This window comes from Aphis gossypii, chromosome 1 (genome assembly GCF_020184175.1).
Source record: "Aphis gossypii isolate Hap1 chromosome 1, ASM2018417v2, whole genome shotgun sequence".
NCBI classification, from domain to species: Eukaryota; Metazoa; Arthropoda; class Insecta; order Hemiptera; family Aphididae; genus Aphis; species Aphis gossypii.
The window spans coordinates 24,570,889-24,595,775 of NC_065530.1; the positions used below are offsets into that span (position 1 = coordinate 24,570,889).

General features: G+C 32.1%; 2 protein-coding genes across 2 annotated transcripts; one reads left to right on the forward strand and one right to left on the reverse strand.

Moving 5' to 3' along the window:
- Nucleotides 1–4,729: 4,729 nt before the first annotated feature.
- On the forward strand, nt 4,730–5,164 carry LOC114129856 (uncharacterized). The gene has a single exon (XM_027994704.1). The coding sequence runs from the start codon at nt 4,730–4,732 to the stop codon at nt 5,162–5,164; it is 435 nt and encodes a 144-aa protein (XP_027850505.1).
- A 1,478-nt stretch (nt 5,165–6,642) lies between these two features.
- On the reverse strand, nt 6,643–24,582 carry LOC114129840 (uncharacterized). The gene is made up of 14 exons (XM_050209555.1): nt 24,514–24,582; nt 23,631–23,678; nt 22,930–22,974; nt 20,836–20,940; nt 20,553–20,597; nt 20,350–20,397; nt 19,593–19,640; nt 16,497–16,532; nt 16,261–16,308; nt 15,817–15,852; nt 14,624–14,655; nt 14,525–14,545; nt 7,070–7,102; nt 6,643–6,991 (listed from the first exon to the last, which is right to left on the reverse strand). Exons 1-14 carry the CDS (start codon nt 24,524–24,526, stop codon nt 6,959–6,961), a joined length of 591 nt encoding a protein of 196 aa, XP_050065512.1. The 5' UTR covers nt 24,527–24,582; the 3' UTR covers nt 6,643–6,958.
- Nucleotides 24,583–24,887: the final 305 nt, after the last annotated feature.

A 24,887-nucleotide genomic window follows, 5' to 3' on the forward strand; every position in this document is an offset into this window, starting at 1 on the left:
AAAACCATTGAAATATTTTTTAAAAATGTGAAGATATAAAATTATACATAGTGTTATTATAAATGTTTAATTAGAATAACACACTTTTAAATTTCGAACTACACACTGCACTTTTCATACTACACAAAGTGTGTCGTACTACATACAATTTTAGGGACTGATCAAATGTCATGGCCGCTTCGGTTTTTTTTTTGTCACCTCCTTTAACCGCTTCAATCAATTGTTTTTTTTGTTTTTGAAATCACCAAAGACTTTTATCTTTTTAAATTATACGCACTCATCAAAATATCTTTACTTAACAAACAATCAAACGATCCTAAAATAAAACTACATTCGGCTATCAACTTGTTAACATACGATAATAGATGATTCAGAAATAACAATTTAATTTTTTCGATAGTAATTCTATAATTATTGAAAATAGTAAGCTAAATTTTTACACGATTCTACAGCAAATTGTTAACGAAAAGATTATAATAAATATATTTAGTAAATAAACTACGAATTACCGAGTGTTGAACGAATGAAACTTTTAATTGTCATGTGATAGTGGCCAGTTTTCCAATAATTTAATTTTGAATTTTCGAGTGTAAATAAATTAATACTACAGTAAACTCTGAATAATTTGAAATGTTAGATAATTCGAAGTTAAAAACAATTACTTTTTCAACAAACAATTAATGTTCAAGATAACGAGCATTAACTTCGAATTATCTAACATTTCAAATTATTGAGAGTTTACTGTAGTGAGATTTGTTGCTTATTTATTCTTGGCCAACGAGCTTTATTATAAGTTAAATATCTTTAATTAAAGCGAATTTAAATTATTTTATATATTATAATTATATCAAATCATAATTATTAAATTACAATATTTTTTGATAAATAGTTTTAAATTATTTGTATAATATATTATATTCTTGTATTTTGTTATAATTACATTTCAAAAAATAAAGCGAGTAAGTGGATACCACTCTGCTGTACATTAGGTGCCGTGTAGATTACTATTATATATATATTATAGGAATATTAAATTTGAATCCAATTATAATTATGATTGTATACGAAAAACGATTCTGAACGAAGATGATTTGTCAGCCAAGGATATAATTTAAAGTGGTTGGTGAAAAAGGTGGTTTATGTTTTAATCGCTTGAATACACCAAAATGTAAGTTCTTTTATAATTATTGTAAGCTAAACTTATGAAAAATCTTGTATTAAATGTTCAACTCTTAGCTACTTATGCAAAATTTTTTATGAATTATACCTACAAAATAATTTACAAATATTCATGATTTTGACAAATTTTTGTCAATATTTGAACTTCAAATACTAATAAAAAAATTGTTCATATAGTTTTTCAAATATTTTTATTGGGCCAAAAAATTTTTATCGACACTTCAAAAAAATTTTTTCAGAAAATTGAAAATTTCCGTTGTCTATAAATAGCTCAAAAAAGTCAAAATAATTTGAAAATTAAATCATATAAAAAAAATTCCAATCTAAATAACTGGTGAAATTACGACTTATATTTTTTGAACAATAACAAATATTTAATATCGTTTGAGGATAAATCGTTATCGTTACGATATTTCGTAAAAATTTAAAACTCAAAGGCACTTAAAATTTTTCCTATAATGATGCTTCGAGTTTTCTCTGTAGATACTCAAAGGAATACTTATGGAATACTTAGTGTTGTATTTTTAATCCTTAGTTATTAACACAAACAATTTTATGATTTTTAAACTTCAGAATTACTTTCAAATTTTCGTGTTTTCTACAGATTTCGTAAAAATTTGAACTATAAACGCTTATAAAAAAAAATATTGACTAACGATTTAAAATTTTTTTTTAGCTACAAGAAGAACAACTCATGAGGAACCTTGTATTATATTTCCAAGTTTTTTTGGTCATCCAAAATTATTTATCGACACTTCAAAAAAAAATCTCATAAAAATCGAAAATTTCAGTGGTCTATAAATATCTCAAAAAAAGTCAAATTTTTTTAAAAATTTAACTGTATATAGATAACACTAACATAAACATTTGGTGAAAAGTTCATGTATTTACAGTGATTAGTTTTTGAATTACAACCACATAAAAAAATAAATGTAGTCGAAAACTGGTTTTGCGTGAAAATTCCCGTTTTTCCGTCACTTTTTTTTGTTTTCTCGATTTTTTTGAAAACTGAAAAGGATATACACTTTTCTATCGGAAACCACTCCCAAAGTTTGAAATTGAAGCATTATTTTGACTAGTTATGCTGTATACAGAAACAAAAAAAAAACACACATCTTTGTAAAATCAATACATTCATCTCTAGGTTCAGAATCTACTCCCCCGACGAGACCCACCTTGACACAGGGGGGGGAGGTCTTTCGGGCCTTTAACTAAGTCTTACTAAGTGGTCCCAATCTTATCTAGGCCTACTCACAGAGCCTTACCTTAATTGGTTGGGCAGACCTGGTCCACCTGCAAGCGCTTGCAAACGGACATAGGTGAAGGCAACACCGATACTAAATCCCCCTGGCGGTAGGGGTAAAACGCGCAGGAGAGGTAGCTCAAGCACTAATGCATCAAATGGTGGCAGAGAAATCAGTCGACTTTTTCATAGTATCTGAATACAACAAGGGAGACTCCATCTGGCAAGTTGACGCCAACAACAAAGCGGCAATCGTTAACGCCAAAGATGCAGCCATCATCAGCTCTTGGACCAGCGAGGCTGGATTCAGGTGGGTCTCAGCAGCCGGGATAAGAATTTATTCCTGCTCAGTAGGCAGTCCCTCGCCGACTTTTAAGACTTCCTTCTCAGGTTAGAAAGAAGTATCAGGCCTGCTACAGAGGGCATCCTGCTCGCAGGTGACTTCAACGTGAAGCATTCAGACTGGGGTTCAAGTACAAACGATCGCAGAGGCGAAGCGCTATCTGATATGATTCATGCACTTGGCCTCCTCGTCTGTAACTAGGGTAACGATCCTACATTCAAGTCCTGCTCCATCATTGACGTCACTTTCTATTCCCCTGGGGTGGCAGGTGCTGTCTCCGATTGGGAACTCTTGGATATAGAGCCCCTTAGCGACCACAGCTACATCCAATACAATATCCACACAGACCATGCCTCCGCTCCCACCATCCCTCCACCCTCGTTCAAGGGAAAGTTTAATCGTAAGAAGCTGGAAGAAGCACTCTCTTCGGAGCAACTGTCCGGGATCTCGGAAACAACAAGTGCCGAGGAGTGTGCTACCTTCCTAACCTCCAAGTGTCACGAGGTCAGTATGACTAAGTCGGTTTTCGGCAGAAAATCGGTTTACTGATGGTCACCCGAAATCAACGCTCTTAGAAAAACGCCAACCATGCGCGAAGGGTGTTCCAAAGAAAGAATAAACGCATGGGTCCCTTAGCTACATCGACGGAAGAAATAGCCACCAAAGAAGCCAAGCTGGATTTGGTCAAGGCAATTAAAGCGTCTAAGGACAGGGCATGGAAAGTGCTCTGTGACCAAGTCGAAAGCGATCCTTTCCTTTGGGGCACTCCCTACAAACTAGTTATGGGTAAACTCAAGCGGCATCAGCCTATCCCTGGCCTGGACTCTCCTGATGTTGTCAGTCGCATTGTCAACGCACTCTTCCCAACCCATCCATCTCGGCCACACGGCTCCTGGTCAAACATACCCGAATCAGACTTCGCAGATGCTTCCATCACGGCCGATGAGGTGCAGCTGGCAGCAAATCACACCGAGAACAATATCGCACCCGGACCAGATGGTATCCGAATGAGGCCTTTAAGTTCTTGGCCGCCAAACGTCCGGAATTATTAACCAGCGTTTACAACCAATGCATCAAAGAGGGTCTCTTCCCGGCCGCCTGGAAGAGGGCTCGGCTCGTACTTCTAAAGAAGGGAGACAAAACCTCTACAAGACCCATCATCCTACCGACCACTCTGTCTGCTGGATAGCGTGGCAAAACTATTCGAGAAGATCATCGACCACCGGATTAGAAACCACTTAGACATCACCAATGGTCTCAACTACCGCCAGTTTGGCTTTCGCAGCGGTAAATTCACCACCGATGCCGTGAGCCTGCTTATGTCCATAGCGCAGGGCAGCTGCAGCGGTCAAAAGAATATGACAGGGGTTCTCACCTTAGACATAAAAAATGCATTCAACTCAGCACCCCGGGCAAAATTACTTGATGCTCTCCGCGATAAGGACACGCCTGCGTACTTATGCAAAATGGTTGATAGCTATTTGTCTGAGCGATCCATCACGTACATCATCACAGGAGGTCAGTTGATCACGGAGCTGTCCATTGGTGTTCCGCAGGGATCGGTTCTCGGACCCACCTTGTGGAACGTTCTCTATTACGATCTCCAGAACGTCAGACTAACACGCTCAGTCACCCTCATTGCTTTCGCCGACGACATAGCCCTTGTGGCCAAAGCCAACGAAAACTACACCATCGAGAGTGACCTGAAGGTAGCAGCCAAACGGTCCTGCGACTGGCTGAAGGAAGCAGGACTTCAAATTGCGGCTCAGAAATCCGAAGCACTGGTCATCACAACCAGAAGAACTCACACCGCTGTGAACGTTGTTGTAGAATGTTTCATCGTGAAAGCCAACTAGAGAATTAGATACCTGGGTGTTCAAATTGACTCCAAGCTTGGCTTTACTGAGCAAGCAAACAATGCCTCAGAAAAAGCCAGCATGGCATGCTAGAAGCTCAGCAGTATCATGCCAAACATAAGTGCTGCCACGTCCAGAAAGAGGAGGCTACTTGGGAACGTAGTTCACTCACTCCTACTCTTCGGCGCCCCAATCTGGGCTGATCGCATGAGCGCCAAGGGTACAGCAGAGATGGCTAAGGTTCAGCGGAAAACGGTACTCAGGGTGGCGTCCGCATACTGCACCGTCGTCTCGACGAACGCGGCACTCGTTGTAGCATCCATGCCGCCGATCGACTTACTCGCCAAAGAACGCCTCTTCATTTACTCAAACAAGGTCGACCCAGAAGCCAGAGGTAAGGCCAGAGATGGCACCCTCGAGTCATGGCAAACGTGGTGGAATAAGCCTGGCCCAGGTAGATGGACTTATCACCTAATCCCGTCCATCGCCCAATGGTTGAACAGGAAGCACGATGACGTCGACTTCCACCTCACCAATTCTTAACCGGCCACGGATGTTGCCCTGAGTACCTGCACAGGTTTGGGAAGTTAGACTCTCCCGAGTGTTGGTACTGTGGTCATGCTGTAGACGATGCACTGCACACCATCTTCGACTGCGACGCATGGGAAACTAAACCAGCCAGAGTCAACATCATGTGCAGAACCACTGTCACTCCAGAAAACATCATCCCAATTATACTGTCAAGAAAAAGCTCCTGAGACACAGTCACAGCCTTCATCCATGAAGTCTTGAAGAAGAAGGAGGATGAAGAGAGACGGAGACAAGCGGCCCAAATCAACTAACGATACGTAGTTAAGTTTACTCTGTTGTAGGCGAAGGCCAACCACTGGGTGGTTAGAGGCCCCCACATTTGTACTACAGTCATTGTGTTATACATTAATATAATGTCGATTGTTATTGCAAAATAATCGATGGTGGCTAAGGGGTGAAATGACTGACGTCGGTGCCACCCTTAGTCTCCGATACCACATGTAAAAAAAAAAAAAGGTTCAGAATCTAAAAAATACTGATACTAATACAAATGACTTAACTAAATTATATTTATAAGCTATACGCATAGATAACGACACATTGTGTTGCCTATCATTGAGGCCGTGAAATTATCATCTGTTAATATGATAAAAAGCTGAACACGAACCAACAATAGTTATTTAATGATTGTTAATATGTCTGACAACATATTATATAAACAATATGATAGGTAATAAATTGATAAATAAATATAGCATGACAAATTAATTTTTTAATTTATAGTTTAGGCAGTATATGTTATTTTTAAGTTTTATTTATTGCAATATTATATTTTTCTGTGCTAAAATAAAATCAAAAATAAAGGTTATTTATAAGGCCCTTTTTTTATAATAAAAGTGAATTAAACTTTTTACATAAAAAATGTCTTTTATATATTTATTTATTATAAAGTTAAATTCAAATATACTCGTAATATTAATTATGCTTAAAAGTTTTAGTTAAAGCACTGTTGAGCTCGGTTTAGACTATCGATACAGACTAGAGCATATTATATTAATTAGCAAACGATTGTCTCCTGCGATAACATTACTAACGTCCAAACGTCTTCAATGCATATTGTGATTTGACTGGGCGATAACGTCTTACTTCTATATTCTAGTACAAAAATACCTTTTAGTATACATCGTGCTTCAAGTGTAGTTAATAATTACAAAAAAAATTAATTGTAAATGTCTACATACATCAGTAACTGTTAAAATTCGCCTATTATGGTCATACACATTACCGTATGTATATATACGCTTATCATTACATTTTGTTGACTATGATTTTGTAAAAAATATGTTTCTCATAAAATTTAAATTATTCAATATCATTTTGACCCAGCATCTGTATTGGTGACCTAGGAAAAAAAGAATATAGGATATCGTTAGAATGAATGTAACGAATCAAATCAACGGTTCACGCAAGTCTAAACAAATACTACGCGATTCGTGTTAAATAATTGAATTGAATTTTAATTTATTGTCTTTAAAAAGTAACATATTAAATATAATAAAATACTGGTAGTTATTATATACCATTACAATAAATATTATTATTATAAAATAAAAATGAAAATTGAAAGGTATGTATTTTAGTATTTATCGTACAACTAAATGTATTATATAATTAAATAAATATTAAGATAATTTTTCTCAAAGAAAATTTGGTACACATAATTATTTTTTGGTATTTATTATTATAACAAAAAAAAAAAAAATTAAAATTATAGATGTTGGATAGAATTAATTCTCTTTAGCTAAACTAAGGTTTAACTAACTGCTGTTCTGCTGTCATCTACATACAAATACAATTATTATTCTCTACAAATAATATCATTCTTTTGTAATGTGATTATATTTATTTTATACTTACCGCCTTTGAGTCAGTTACTTTATCGTCTACAACTTGTAACGGAATTTATAACACGTAGTGTATATGTTATAAATTAAGTACGTTTATTTAAATAATCACAAATAATAATAATAATAATAAGTGTTTTTCTACAGTATTTTCTTTTTATTCATATAGTCATTTTAGACTTACATTGAATCAATTAATACAGATATACATATAAAATTTAATTAATACAGATATAATTATACATATATATAAACGTTATAATAAATAGTAACACACTGACTCAGCGGCATTAACACAGGCGAACTGTATTCCAACTGGAGACAGAGTTATCAGACACTGTATACGGAGGCGTTAATACGGTCTTACCGTATTCCAGCCGTATACAGATGGACACGACAATACAAACAAGTATATATATTAACAATAGGACTTACGGTCACCAACTCACGCAGCGGCATTAATACGGCCGTACCGTATTCCTACTGCAGTAAGTGGTGTCTGGCTGGTAGGTCTCCTCTTCCTGTCCTCCTTGGTCGGACTCCCGGGCAGTGGGCGTTGGATGGACGGCGGGCGGTATCCGGCTGGCAGATGCTTGAGTTTGCTGTACGTTCGGCACACGACTGTCTCCGCGGTAGCGTCAGTTTGCCGACACGAGAATGATACGAGTATAGCGGCGTTAATACGAACGTATCGTATTCCGACTATACTCGGGAATATCAGTCCTCGTCCCGGCGTCTTCGGCTCGGCGGATGAATTCGATTTTTCGGCTGTGCCCGGGGGCTACTTATGCCATGCGACCTCGACCGTAACATCGCAGAATACTGCTTGGGCATAACATGTTTTTTATGTATTTCACCTTCCAGTTTTCAACGTTTCGTGAGTTAAATCACCACCGGTAATTTAACTAGTGTTCAAGAAATATTTGCATTATAAATATTTTTAATAATTACATTTAAATTTATTAAATGTTCATCGGCCACGCTCGGATTATTAGCATGATTCTCACCAACGCGCTCTGTTGGTAGTGTGTGTGTGTGCGCCTACGACTGTCGACGGTACGACAGCCTCACCGCTACCGACTGATAGCGCGCACGCTATATTCAGGAAATAACGATGTCTCGTTACATTGTCCCCTTTTTATTTTAGACTTTTTTGTTTTGTTGAAAAAATTTTTATTTGAAATGAAATAAATAAAGATAAAATAAAATAACTTATCGACCTGACTTAAATGAGGTGTCTTTCCTCCATATTAAAATAATAAACATGTAACTAATTCTTCTTTTTACAAATATTCATTTTTCGGGCCATGTTCCTTCGAATTCTCCAATCCTCTCTCTTGCGCTTCCGACCGCTAAGTTGTGGAGATGTGTCCTGGAGTGGTGTACCTATAATCTCGTTAACTTCCTCTGGAGCTATGTTCAACTCGAGACCTTCTTCTGGATCTGGAATTTTAACACATCTCATTGTAGGTGGGAAGTTGATAGTGGATCCGGCCTGATACTGAGTAACTTCAGCTTCCAGTTCACGCCGATACTCCGCCATTGCCCTCTCATACTGTACATCGACTGGTATTCCTGGTGCGTCGAGCTTATTGATTTTTTCTGTATGTAGTTGAGATATGTCTTCATATAAGTAGTCTTCACCGAACAACTCGCGGTATCGGGTTTCCAATAACTCGTCAAGTGATCGGATCGACTCAGAGCTACATATTTGTGTGTCGTTAGTGTCAAGGGTATCGTTAGTGGCCATGTTAGGTCCGTTCTAAAAAAGAATGTTGATAATAATATAAATGATACATGTTATTTACCACAGTTAGAACTACCACCGACACAACACGAAACGATTAGAGTTAGTTAGTTTTGTGATTTTTTAAGTTCTCCTACATCCTTCCCTGGATCAGGTGGTATGTAAAGTTTGATATTTTTGAAATTATGTATGACTTGATTTCCGGTTTTATCTGCGATCACGACCGTGTTGTTTTTTCTGACTTCCTTAATAACATATGGTCCATGATACAACAGGAAAAATTTATGTATTTCTTTATCCTGTGCTGACGACAGTCGATGTTCTCGAACTAACACTTGCTGTCCTGCTTGATATGATGGAAAACGTTTTCCTTTATCTTTGGCATGAGTCCTTTGTTGTGCCTGTTTTCGAAGTCTATTTCTTGCTAGTTTGATTATACCTTCCACATCTGGTTCGAGTGTCTGAGTGGGTAGTTGAATCAGTTTGTCAATGGATAGGCTGCACTTTTTTCCTGTCATAATTTGCATAGGAGTAAACCCCGTTGATTGATGCGTAGTGTTATTTAACCAGAACTCTATATTGTCTAGCCATTTTACCCACGTAGTGTGTTTTTTATGGCAATAGGCCCGTAGAATACGTCCTATTTCTCGGTTTGCTCGTTCCACTGGGTTACTTTCAGGATGATATGTAGTAGTGTAGGCAGCTTGAATACCCAATTGCTGTAATTGATCTATCCATTTATGTCCACTAAATTGAGTACCGTTGTCGGTCAATATTCTCTTTATTGGACCGTACGTTGGTAAATAATCGTGAATTAATTTGTTAATAATGGTGTCCGTAGTGGCTCTGCGTAGTGCGTAGATTTTAATATGCTTTGAAAATGTATCGATGAGTGCTAGAATATATTTCATGCCTAACTGTCCTCTTGGTAATGGTCCCATTAGGTCAAGTGATATGATATCTCGTGGTTCTTCAGGTTCTGACGACACTGTCGGTCCCCTAGCCCTTTGCGTGTTGATCTTACTCTTCTGACAAAGTTCGCAAGATCTAGTAAACTTCTTTATTGCTCTGTACATATTGTTCAATCGGTAATTACTTCTGAGTACGTGATAAGTCTTGTATGCTCCAGCATGCCCAAAATGTTCATGAGTTTCTCTAATGATCTGGTCTCTCATTTCATCTGGAATCATCACTCGGTATGCGTTATCTTTTCCAACGGAGAACAAGAGACCTTTGTATATTGTGAAATATTCGCTCGGTTTACTTCGTATCCTGTGAATTATTTTATTTAATTTGGTATCTCGATATTGCAACTCTTCTAGTCGTGTAAACTGTTTTTGTAAGTCTTTACTGTATTCATAAAGCATAAGTTTATTAATGGTAATGTTAGTGAAACTTTGTTGATGAATGTCTTGTTCGTTTTGTGGGTACCTTGTGAGTGTATCGGCCACAATGTTTTCTTTACCTGGGATGTAGATTACTTCGAGGTCGTATTCTTGTAATACGATTGCCCACCTGGTAAGTCGAGCATTCAATAGTTGGCACTGACTTAAGAAAATAAGGGCTTTGTGGTCCGTCAGTACCTTGGTAGAGTATCCCAAAATGTAATTTCTAAATTTTTTACACGCGTATACAATCGCTAATAACTCCAACTCCGTAGTATGGTAATTCCTTTCTGCTGCATTCAGCGTTCTACTTATAAATCCTAAGGTCTGGTGTCTTCCATCCTTATTGATCTGGTACAGCTCGGCGCCGATTGCAGTGCATGATGCATCAGTGTTTAGATAAAAACACTCTCGAAAATCTGGATACCGGATTATTATGTCTTCTAAGAATAATTGTTTTATTTCTGTGAATGCCATATGATATTGCTGGTTCCAACTCCAAGTAGTCCCCTTCTTTAATAACTCGCTTAGCTTTGATGTTCGCTTTGACAGATCACGTATGTATTTTCGATAAAAGTTAATGAACCCCAAAAAGGCTTGCAGTTGTTTGCGATTTTTTGGTGGTTGAAAGTTCTGTATTGTCTGTATTTTTTCCGGGTCCATTTTTATACCATCTCTGGATATAATATGTCCTAAAAATAATACTTGTGACCTAAAAAAATGTGATTTTGACATATTGACAGTTACATTATAATCACTAAACCTCTGGAAAATTTGTGTTAAATGTTGTATGTGTTCTTCAAAGTTTTTTGACATAATGTGAATGTCATCCACATATATCGCGATGAAGCTGAGTAGTTCCGGTCCCAAAACCTTGTCAAGTATTTTTTGGAATTCGGCAATAGAGTTTACAAGTCCGAATGGTAATACTTTGTATTGATAATTCCTACCTCGGTACAAAAATGCGGTAACCTCCCTGCACTCTCGTCGGAGCGGACACTGCCAGTATCCAGCTGTAAGATCAATTGAGCTGAGGTAGCGGGCACCTTCGAATTTCATTAAGATTTCTTCTATGTTCATAGGGCATTCGCGATCTGGTATTATGCGTTGGTTAATTTTTCTTGCGTCAATACAGATGCGTATGTCTCCGTTTTTCTTCTCAACTCCTACTATTGGTGAGGACCACGGCGATGTAGATTTTTCAATGATGTCTAGGTCCAACATCCGCTGTATCTCCTTATCCATTTTTGCTAAACGTGTCATCGGTATAGAGTACGGCCTCTGGTATATAGGTTCTCCTTCCTTAACCTTGATTTGACATTGATATTCTTTGATTTTTCCTGGGTTGTTCGAAAATATGTGTTTGTAATTTTCTAGAAGTTGTGTGAACCGTTGTCTTTGCTGATCGTTCAAATTTTGTTCGTCTTCTTCCTCGTTACTTATTAGTTGTATTGTATGCATCTGTTGGTCTTCAGTAATGACCTTCGGGTCTGTATCTGCGAACGAAGTAGTGTAGATGACTTTATTAACGTCCCATACTATTGTCTGATCATTAAAGTTTATTTGTGCATTATATTGTTGTAAGACATCTGCACCAATGATACCTTTCTCATTCAGGTTCTCAACTTGTACAAAATTTGCATATATCGTTGCTGATCCAATTTTACATGCGCAGAAAATTTGCTTTGATACTTTACAAATCTTTTTCCCTACTGCATTGCTTATCTGTACTCCGTTTACTGGTAATACTGGCACACGACTGTTGTTCTGAATAATCTTGTCGATGATTTCCTTTGTTAACACGCTGATTGTCGCACCCGTATCTACTAATAGTTGTACCGGTTCGCCTTCGATTCTGCATTGTATGTACGGACTGACTGTTTTACCATTTATAGGTATATTGTTTACTGCGTGCGTTATTTCATTACTTCTTTCGTTTGTTTTTTCTGGTACTTCTTCGGTTACCTCTACATTAACTTGATTGATTTGTTGGTTATTCTCTCGTGATGAGTATTGATTATCTTTTCTATTACTCCATTTGTTATTTTGTGGTCTATAATTTGTACCACCGTTTTGACGGTTACTTTCTTTTTGATCATTATTCTGTTGCTGTTTATTGCTATCTTGACTGGTGTTGCTCTCTTGGTGGCTCCAGTCACTTTGGGTGTTATTTAGATATCTGTCTTTATACGACCTGTCATGCTCTTCTTCTCCTAAAACTTTCATTGCTGCAAGGATTGTCCTGTCTGGTAATGACACTAATATGGCTCGGAGGTATCCAGGATAGTGTTTGGCAATATGTTTGACTATCTCCGGCTCCGATAATCGTGGAACTTCTAGGTGTCTGAGTTTTGTCGCCCACGTCGCAAAATGTTCTCTATAACTTACATTCTTTGGTATTTGATTTATATTTAGGCACTGGCTCCATACTTGGATCTGGATGTCCCTCGACCAGTATTCATCCATGAACGCATGTTTAAAATCGTCATAGTTACTGAGTTGAAATCTCACTGTGGAAAACCAACTGAACGCTGCACTTTTTAGACAGTCTCCGACGACGATGATTTTCTCGCCGATGTAAGTTTGTTTAATCGCAAAATATTCTTCCAATCTGTTAAGGAAATCCTTTGGGTGTTGGTCTCGATGGTTTCCGAAAAATGTTGGCTTAGAAATTTCCATGTTGTGTAATATTTCTGTTCTTTGTACCTGTGCACTGTATGCTGGTTTCGTATTGATATTCATTGTTTCTATCTGTTCTGATTCTATTAGTTTTTCTTTATAATTTTCTTCAATTGTCTTTATTTTATTCTCACAGCTTTCTTCAAGCTTTTTGATTATGTTGTTACAATTTTCTTCAATTGTTTTTATTTTATTCTCACAGCTTTCTTCAAGTTTTTTGATTATGTTGTTGCAATTTGTTTCAATTTTTTCTGTTTTTTCATCACAAAATTCTTTAATTTTTTCAATTTCCTTTTTGAACTTCCTAAGCATATTTTCCATTGCTTCTAGTCGGTCTGTTACGTCATCTTCATTTTGTTTCTTTTTTCTCGGACCCATTTTCACGATGTAGTTTTTTCTTGATCTCGGGGTTGTGTGGTGGAGACGACGTCACAACGATATAGTATTTTTCGTGTCTCGTCGAGCCTCGCTTGTTGGGCGCCAGTTGTAACGGAATTTATAACACGTAGTGTATATGTTATAAATTAAGTACGTTTATTTAAATAATCACAAATAATAATAATAATAATAAGTGTTTTTCTACAGTATTTTCTTTTTATTCATATAGTCATTTTAGACTTACATTGAATCAATTAATACAGATATACATATAAAATTTAATTAATACAGATATAATTATACATATATATAAACGTTATAATAAATAGTAACACACTGACTCAGCGGCATTAACACAGGCGAACTGTATTCCAACTGGAGACAGAGTTATCAGACACTGTATACGGAGGCGTTAATACGGTCTTACCGTATTCCAGCCGTATACAGATGGACACGACAATACAAACAAGTATATATATATTAACAATAGGACTTACGGTCACCAACTCACGCAGCGGCATTAATACGGCCGTACCGTATTCCTACTGCAGTAAGTGGTGTCTGGCTGGTAGGTCTCCTCTTCCTGTCCTCCTTGGTCGGACTCCCGGGCAGTGGGCGTTGGATGGACGGCGGGCGGTATCCGGCTGGCAGATGCTTGAGTTTGCTGTACGTTCGGCACACGACTGTCTCCGCGGTAGCGTCAGTTTGCCGACACGAGAATGATACGAGTATAGCGGCGTTAATACGAACGTATCGTATTCCGACTATACTCGGGAATATCAGTCCTCGTCCCGGCGTCTTCGGCTCGGCGGATGAATTCGATTTTTCGGCTGTGCCCGGGGGCTACTTATGCCATGCGACCTCGACCGTAACATCGCAGAATACTGCTTGGGCATAACATGTTTTTTATGTATTTCACCTTCCAGTTTTCAACGTTTCGTGAGTTAAATCACCACCGGTAATTTAACTAGTGTTCAAGAAATATTTGCATTATAAATATTTTTAATAATTACATTTAAATTTATTAAATGTTCATCGGCCACGCTCGGATTATTAGCATGATTCTCACCAACGCGCTCTGTTGGTAGTGTGTGTGTGTGCGCCTACGACTGTCGACGGTACGACAGCCTCACCGCTACCGACTGATAGCGCGCACGCTATATTCAGGAAATAACGATGTCTCGTTACAAACTAGAATTAAAAATATATGTATAATACATACGAATTACGTGTTTTCATCCGTATTATACCAACTTGTTGTCAGTGATGGAAATGTAAATAACTGCTGTTCGTCTGTCACCTGTATACAAATACAATTATTATTCTCTGCGAATAATATCATTCTTTTGTAATGTGATTATATTTATTTTATACTTACCGCCTCTGAGTCAGTTTTTATATTCTGTTCACCTAGAATTAAAAATATATGTATATATTATAAATTTATGTATTACGTGTTTTCATCTGTAATAGGTACAATATAAAGAATAAAAACCTAATAAAGAATTGACAAATAGCTATAAAAGATAAAATGCTCAACGTCTAATTTTAATCAAAAGTAATAAATTTCATTTTGACTTGATAACGTCTTATAGATCGATGAACTGCATTCATGAAAATGTATCAAGTTATACTCGTTCGGCTCCGGCTCTATTCGGCTATGTTAATGAGCTTTCCACAACGATAACAATAAATAGTGATGTTAATTCACATTAAACATGCAAAATTTGAATAGATAAATTGTAAAACTGTTTTCAATCACACCATGGTAGATGAACCTGATGAACTTATGGATCTCACGGATCTTCCACTCATAGGCGCCAGGATTTGAAAATATTATGGGGGGCTCACTATTTTATAAACACTTGTACTGAAGTTTCACATAAATTATTTCGTATTAGAGCTACACTACAGCAAAGTTATGGAGGGGCTGTAGCCCCCGAGCCCCCTGTATTCGGCGCCCCTGCTTCCACTGCCTTTAAGGAAATCGACTTTCCAGACAGCCCAACTTTTTTATAATAGGTTAGGTTTGCTGTCTCGGAATTATGAGTCGTAATATCATTAATTTTACATTCAAATATCATAGAATAATACTAAGAAATATTATTTGTTATATTATGATCGGTTTCAAACCAACTAGGTAGTATTTATAATAATAAATCAACCGCAAAAATATGAACACCTGATGGTAGTTTTTTTAGACTTCCAGTGTTCCAGTGACATACTCTTGTCTCTTAATAATATATTATAGTATTTTCAAAATATTGATGACTTTTTGTCTATGTTAGTGAATCTCGTGTTGTTATTTAAGCGAACTTGCCTTTGTTTGGCCTTAATTTTTGACATATTTTTAGTAATGAGTATGAGATGAGTCATATTTTTTTATACCCTATGCTTTAGTTTTATAAATGGTCAAATTATAATTATTTACAGATAGTATGAGTTAAAATATTTTTAATAATGATATTGATATATGGTGCATAACATATTAACCATAGCATCTGAAAGATAACTAGACCAATTTAATGTATAATAAATGTAGATATAATCAATAATAAATATTATACATACACCATTTAATATTACCCGGTGGTAAATTTTCTGCTCCTAAAATAAAAATAAAAAATAAAAATTTAATTAGTGATAAAAATGTTAGGTTATGTTTTGTTACAATATATATACAATTATTTACAGTTATCTTCAGGTACTTATACCAGTATCGTGGAAAAAAAGAGGTAGGTACCTATCACTTGTGAATAAATATAAATCCAGCTTTATTAAAAAAAAAATGTGGTTATAAAAGAGAAAAATTGATCCACACACATCTCTTGTAAATAGTATTCAATTTCGCTGTCAAAGAAAGGAAATATAGATAACCGTTTTAGATCTCTATCTCCCATAAAATATATTTTTTTTTAATCATATGTGCACAGTAAGTAAAGTAATCCAACTTCGTGAAAACATATCTCTTGAATTTTAAATCTAAATTAATATTCCTGTGACACAAACACATACCTTCGTTAAACTTATTTAATATATAAGTCTCATAATAGAGAATAAAAGCTGAAAAAAATAATTGCACCTATTATTTTATAATATTTTCATAGAAAGGTTTACTATAAATATTATGATAACTAAAAATATATAGTATAATATAGCTTAAACTCCATTATTGTAATAATCCAATAATCCGTATAATTTCTAAAATTCTGCTTTCGGTATTTATAGTGCGAGTAATTAAACATACTTACAAGGTTCTCTTTTTACATTTTCGGCTTTTTCGTTTACTGAAAAATATTAATTAATAATTTAAAATTATCAAAGTCTGAAATTAAGCGCTAATCTAAATTATTGTATGAAAGAACGTAGCTATTGAGCTATAACTAAGTCTTTATAGGTGCATGTTTAATTGATTTTTATTCGTGTAAAAGTAATATTGGTTATAGCATGCTATTCAGTCGCATTGCCAGCGCACTTATTAAATCGTGTTTGCATTCCGTCTTTCCACCCTTATTACTATGTGAATTTAATGGTATTTATGTAGATTGTACATGGGCGCCCATAAGTAAAATTTTAGGGGGGGGGAAATAAAAAATTCTCAAATGTAAAGATAATAATTATATTATGGTAATATTTATTGAGTTATAAGTTTTTAACATTTTTTGTCCAGGGGGATGGGGCAAGTGTCCTATCTTGCCCCTCCCAATGGGCGCCCATGAGATTGTATATTTAGTAATTGATTTAACTATTAGTTTTATGATAGAAATATAAGTCTTAATATATAGTTTATTCCGAATTTGAACTTTAAAATTAATTAAAAACAAAACCATGTTTATATTATATTTTTAATTAAAATGTTCTGAAGAAGTCAATATTTTAAAATTGTAGTAGAAAGTAAGTAATAAGTGTACTATAAATTAATGATAGAACAAATATATGTGATTATTAAAGTAACTGCATTTATCCATTTTTGAATTAAACAAAATAATAAAATGAATTATATTAAATATTTATATTGCGTAAAAATAACCAATTTTTTTTCGATTTTATTGCAAAGTACCCTTCATAATAGATTAAATTATAAGCAAAGTGACGAATGAATTGATTTTACAATGGAGTATATTTTTTTTGTTCAATGAAAAATTGAATTTATTTTGTACTTGAAAGAGGTAAACATAAATAAGCTCAAGTATTTTTTAAATAATTTCAATTTCTGACATTTTAACTCTTTTTGAGCTATTTGTAGACAAAATAACGTTGTCATTTCATTTTTTATAAATATTGATTTTTTTAAAATCTTTAATATTTAAAAAAGCAAATAAACATCTACCATCTTGAAAGCATATGTATATTATTTATAGCAGAATTGTAGCAATGACACATAATTGTAAAACCAATACATTCATTGCCCTACTCAGAATCTAAAACTGAAACGTACTAGTGAATCGTTTCACATTCAGCACAGCTGTAAAGAAAAAAAAATTATGTTAACAAATTGAATGAACACAAACCAGTTTGAAAGAAATTTTATAGTTTTTAGTAAGCTTATTGTTTATTTTAAAAAAAATTAAATAAACATATTTGTATTTTGTTCAGGTTGTAAATGCATTGTAAGATATTCAAATTTTTTTTAATTTGCGTTATTGAATTAGTTGTATTTGTCTTACCGCATATAATATACTTAGAAAATGGTTGATAATCGGATAAAACTTTGTGATATTGAATTAATTTAACAACAATCAAATTATTAAATTGTACATAATCTGTATTTAAAAATTATTTTACTGACGATACTTTAATTTTTAATCGACGTCATGAATTCTATGAGTACATGAAATGTTACATTTAAAAAAGTTTATTACTTACCTAAAAAAGTAAATTCCGAAAAAAAACAATAAACTCTTATATTTATTCTTAATGTATTATTAATAGGATTTTTACTCAAATTCTAAAATTGACATTAGAAAATTTGTACATTTTCTATTTTAGACGTTTTATAATGAAATAAGACCACATATTACTTATGTGACATAAGTATATAAGTTAAGTCTTATCTACTTATTTTGCTGTTTTTGAGATAAAAACATTAGCTGTAATGGGTTAAAAAATTTGATTTTAATTTTAAATAGCACTATTTTAAATAAGGACCTATATTAAGTTAAAATACAGAAAATTAAATTTACTTAAAATTGTTTTACCTATATATTACATTTAAGATTAAAAAATAAAATACAATTTAAGTAGTATTCCTTATTATATATTGAAATATGTCTATGAAGGATTATTGACTTCTTCCTGACATGTTTATCCAAGCCTTTCTCAAAAAAATTATTGAATATACAACGTAAAACATATACATCATAAGAAAGACATTTCTGGTATGTTAAAAATTGAAATAGGTATAAAAAATATTCACATTAACGAATTATTGTGTGCAAAAATATCAATCAAAGCTACTACTACATAGAATTTCTTTCAACTTCGTTAAAAATATATTTATTATTACTGTAAAAATCCAAGGTTAGTATAAATACTTACTAACACATACTGAAATTTAAAAATAACCGATTATGAAATATAATTAACTTTTAATCATTGATATATCAATGAATATTTTAAAATAAATAATAGAGGAATGCATGAAAAAATCCATATCTACTATGATTTTCAACAAAATTAGTTAATAATTAATATACATATATGAAACAAAAAAATAATAATAATAATAAATAATATATCACTTTGTTAAAAAAGAAACAAGCAATCGTTAATTTCTAATTTTATTTTTCCATTTTTTGGAAACAACAATTATTTGCATTTAGCATTACATTATATTCTGAAATATGAATGAACTGATTTTATAACGATGGGAGCATTTTTTATTTTTTATAATGTGTCTATTTAAGAGATAATCATACTCAATAAAATGTCTCGATATTTATCAAAAAAAATTTATAAATAAATGATAGTTATAAATATAATAATTATAATATAATTTTCAAAATATTTTACCAATTTTTGAACTAAATATAGATAATATTTTTATGTCTATAAAAATGTTATTACAATTACAAAATATCAAATTTCAGTTCAAGTTTTGATTAAGTTCGTTAAAATGTTTACAAAATGTTTTGCAAATGACAATGTATAAAGTGAATTTCTAATTTTTATCAATCAAAAGTATCAATGTGAGAGTTCTATTTTCGGAAAACATAAATTTTTACCACTTAGATGGTTAGTGAAAATGAATCCATCTGGTTCACACTCAACACCAAAATAATTTTGAAGATAAATAAATCTTAATTTAATTTTATATTTATAAATACATTAAAACCATTTAAAATTACCTTTAAAAAATGTATCTATTATTTCATCTTTATAATCGATTGGCAAACCTAAATTAAAATATGTCATTATTAGTAATGGTTAAATTCTTAAATTAAACCAGTATAAATATAGAGATAAGATAGAATTTATTACATCAGTTATGGTATAACTATTAAATTTCTATAATTCTAAATGTATTACTTTTAATCTCAATGAAGTATTATTGTATTAATATAGTCAATAGATGCAATTTAACTTTAAAACATTATTTTTTTATAATCTGTAATTATTGACAATTTAAAAAAAAGGAATAGATATTAGTGTTTTATCTATGGTATTTATTGGGTTAAAAATAAATAATTTTTTATACGACTGAATACACAAACTTATACTATGTAAGCTTCATAAATAATTTCACCCTCTTATTTTCTTTATTATTTTAAAAGACTTTAAGCGAAATTGTCAAAAAAAAAAAAAAAATTAGGACACACATCTTTTTTTGGAATAATCTACTATTTTCCAGTAGACAAAAACTTTTAGTTTTTCACTAATACACTGCAGTAATATGGGGTGATTAGGGTCTTTGAGGGGAATCGGGTCAAAAACTTTTTTTTTATTATACTCTTGATCATAGAAATTTATGTATTCATAGTAATCAATTTTAGTTTTCACTATTTTATTAACCGGAACATTTTCTGTACAAATTATACTACACGAGATTTTACAAAACTAGTTTTATCAATAGTAAAACATATAATAAAACCATTAAATGCTTACTTTCAAAATTTATTTTATTATTTATAATAAAAGTAGTTATAGTCGTTGCTAAAAAAAAATATGCATAATCATTGTTATAACAATATTATTTTGTTTTCCGACTCATTTTTAATTTCATGTATAAAATAAGCAGTTTTCTAGGCATAAAGATTATTTATTGTACAAAAAAACTTTTAAATCTATATTATTTTATAGTATCTTACTTGAGTTTAATTTACACCAATTCTTTACATTTAGTTCGTAATTATCTATAAAATAACAAAAAACTAATGAATATAGCTTAACACATAACCAGATAATTATAAATAATAAACACTGGATGATTCAAATTTGTAAATAAAATATTTAAAAAAATCAAATATAAATAAATTTATTTTATGATTGGAATGATGGATATTATATAATGCATATCGGTTACATTAAATTATGTTTTATAATAAAAGTGAGTTTAAATTAATTAATTAATCATACAACTATTATAAATACCTTCTTCTTGTCCAATATTGACATTTTGTGTTTTTTCATCAACTTCCATTGTATTGGAGCTATTATTATTTTCATGTATTTTCAACGAGTTAGTTACATCTTCAGCTTGAATCAAAATAAAATACAATGCATACTCATTATTAGATAATTATAATTTTATTAACAGGCTAAAATGCAGTAACGTGGAAGATCTGTAGTAGCTATTTGTTACTATAAAAATAAAAAATTGATAAATATCCTAGAAATAATTGTAAATGAATTATTTATTTTCAATTTGAAGAGATAAAATTGTATTAATTATTATAAATAATATTGTGTTGATCACACCAAACAAATTTTAAAATTGAAGTTTTCTGGTTGTTGTAGCCATTAAATTATTTATGATTAACTATATGTGTCTAGGATGTTTAGAAGTGTATCTGAGCGCACGGCAGTGCGCCAGGCCAAGTTACAGCAATGCCAGTGTATCTTTACACGAACCAATTCGCTCTTTTTTTCTAACCCATATATCTCTGTTTCCTCTTAAGATAAACTTTTGAAATTTAAAACACAGATTAACCTCTAGTAGCTTAGGACGCTGTAAGAAAATGAGCCCTTAATATTGTGCCATTTCAAGATGGCAGGATTTCAAAATTTGCAATATTGTTACTGACTCACTGACTCATCATCAAAATTATAAGACACTTCCCGTATAGCTAGAAACGTGAAATTTGGCACACAGGTAGATTTTACAGTGTAACTAAAGGGAAAAATCTAAAAATTAAATTTTTTTCAAAATTAATGTCTCTCCAGAGTGTATTTTTCTTAACACGTTCAATGCCGCGGCCTATTCGCCGTACGTTACCGCGTCGCCGCAACAAATTTCCGCCCGGTCGACTATTCTAGTATATTATGTTATTTGTCATATATTCCTGTTACACCCTGTATATCATTTTAGAACCTAAACATATATTTTCTTATACTTTATAACTAATAAGATTATTTAATATATTATACTATTTTATTGTAGTTTAATTTTATATTGACGATAAACTGCTGCAGAGATACATATATAATATCATTGAAAAAATTATATAAATATATTTGCTTATAACTTATAAATAATATTTTAATTAAAATCTTCTAGATTGTGTATTTTTAAACGTATGAAGTGGCGCGCTTAAGGCTTAACACGCATAAACGTTTACTTTCAAAGAGCGTTACAATATGGTAATAAGCAATTGTTTGTAGTTGATTTATACAGATATATATATATATATTTATAAAACATAATCATGTTTTCGTTCATTTATTTTATTCAAATACAAAATATAATATAATTATACAAATACAGAATATTTTAATAATATTCGTCGGTTTGCGAACGATAATCTTACAAGGGAAAATCTACGACTAATAAAAAAAAAAAAATTTAAAAAAATTAAAAAAATAAAACAGTAAAAAACTAAATAAATAATAACAACACGTCGTCCACGACGCTGAAGCCCTCAAAAAAAAAAAATGATATCCCCAACAAAAACATAACAGTGAAAAAAGGCCAAGTTCCAGACTCCCCCCAAAAAAGTCGGCCTATCAAAGTAGTGAAATCTACATTATGGCCAAGTCTGCTATTTTTTAATTCATAATCTCAATGCACTCCTACATTAAGGAGCAACACTTTTCTTTTTTTTTTGTATTGTTTAACACTTGGTCAGTTTCTGAATGAGGAATAAAACATCATTATTGAATGTGCTCGCTTATGACTTACGAGGATGATGGGGAGAAGAAGACTCGGAAAAAAGTAAAAGATTTAGACTTCTTCTCAAAAAAGACAGCGAATCATATTAAGTAGTGGTATCTACATTGCGGCCATGTCTAGTTTATTCCTCATTCAGAAACTGACCAAGTGTTAAACAATACAAAAAAAAAGAGAATTGTGCTCCTTAATGTAGGAGTGCATTGAGATTATGAATTAAAAAATAGCAGACTTGGCCATAATATAGATTTCACTACTTTGATAGGCCGACTTTTTTGGGGGGGAATCTGGAACTTGCCCTTTTTTCACTGTTATGTTTTTGTTGGGGATTTAATATAATAGAATTCAATAATACATACTTTTTGGTTGTTGAAGTAGATAATTTTGATAATGTACGTGATAATCTAAAAAATGAATGATAATTTACTATTTTGATAGATACTTATCAGATATTTATCATTTATATTTTTTGACCTAAAGCTTAAAGTAAAAAATGTAATAATATCATACAATATTAGTGTTTACAACAATATTTAAATTTTAAATATTACATTATATTTGGTACTAAAAACGTGTTTAATTGGTTGTAATGTTGTAAATAAATAAATGTCAGTGCTGCTTTATAAATTATTATTATTAAAAGTATATTTTAGAGACTAATAAAATGTATTTACATATACTTAAAATATCAAGTTAATAAGTTAATATTTTCTTAATGTTTTGTTTCCGTCAAAATAAATAACTGTTTTTTTGAATTTTAGTCAAATTGTATCACAAACACAAACGTATTTAATTATCTACCATGTATAGTGATTCGACAACCATAATCGACGTCGTTCATAACGGTATTATAGTTTATACCAACAATGAGTATTATTTATCATATTATATGTACAATAATGAAATAATTCATAAAATTATATTATTATAACAATCATTTAACATAATACATAATCAATAGAGGTTTATAAAAGTCAATAAAAACATTAAAACTTTAGTTTAAAACTAAAATTTAAAATGTTTTTGAAAATTAAAATTCATAAACGTAAATAATACTTACCGTGTATATTATCATAAAAATAAAAGTAATAATGTAAACCATTTTTTACTATAAAAAACAATAATTTAATACTTGAATTACTTTACGTTAGCTATTTTATAGTAAATATACAATCATATAGATTCAACATAAAAGAATTATTTATAACAAAACTACAGTGATCGCTGATTATAGTGTTCACTGGTTACAAGAATGAACTGCTGGTACTCATTACAAATCAGAAGCGATAAGAAATTACTGAAGATAATTTTTAGTCATTGTATTTTTATTTATTATAATATTAAAATATAATCTTCTATACACATAAATGAAGGATGGAATCAACATGCAGCCAAAAATACTGAACCGATTGATTTGAAATTTTCAGTAAATGTACTTATTATTATGCTTAGGCACACTAAGAAAGGATTTTTTGAAATTCGCATTTTGAAGGGTAAAAAGAGCATAAAATCGACATACATTTTGAGATTTCCGATGGAAATTTTTGTTGATACATTTAGGGTTGCTATTAGTTTCAATAATAATAATTATCTGTTTGTCTGTTCTTTGTTTGTTGCCATGGAAATAATTATGCCAAACCATCAATAGGTTGGGCCGATTACTTTTTAACTTAGCCTAACTTCTGCCCATAGGTCTAATATACCTCTGTACCAAATTTTTCGTCCAGCCGTTTAGGAATGCATAAAGAACAAACTAACAGAAATCCAAAGAATATGTTTACGTCGTTTTGTTGCAGTTTGAGACTTTTAAGAGGTAAGATTTTTAACGGGCTATTGAGTGCATGAGTTCATCAAAAAATCTATAGAACCGGATGAACTAATGAAAAAAAAATAAGGATAGGGTAATAACTATACGCATAGCTAGTTAAAATATAACTACTTACAATTTAACTTCATTGAAACGAACTCTTCTAAAAATAAATTTTAAAACAAGTATTAATTATAGAAGTAATATATTTTAAAACTTAAAATTTACCTACGTGCTTTCACTAATGATTATTACTAATACACTGTATTTCAGCAAACAGTTTAGAATAATATTGAGAAATATTTAAAATTTAAAGACTTTTAAAAGATTAAGAACCTATTATAAGAACAGTCGATAAATAAATCAATTATTTAGGTATGTTTAAAAAATAAAAAGTCTTCAAAAACAACCTCAATGATAAAATAATCAAATTATTAGTTTTAATGTTCCAATATAATTTGTTGAATAAAAATACAATAAATGTTTATCAAAATATATTTAATAATTATA

Excerpts from the sequence above, each read along its gene's own strand:
- LOC114129856 (XM_027994704.1), top strand. The coding sequence starts at position 4,730 with ATGCCAAACATAAGTGCTGCCACGTCCAGAAAGAGGAGGCTACTTGGG.
- LOC114129840 (XM_050209555.1), bottom strand. Across the intron at positions 16,533-19,592 it reads AATAGATACATTTTTTAAAG|TAAACGAAAAAGCCGAAAAT; the intron begins GTAATTTTAAAT and ends AATATTTTTCAG. Across the intron at positions 14,546-14,623 it reads TAAAAACTGACTCAGAGGCG|GTGACAGACGAACAGCAGTT; the intron begins GTAAGTATAAAA and ends ATTTGTATACAG.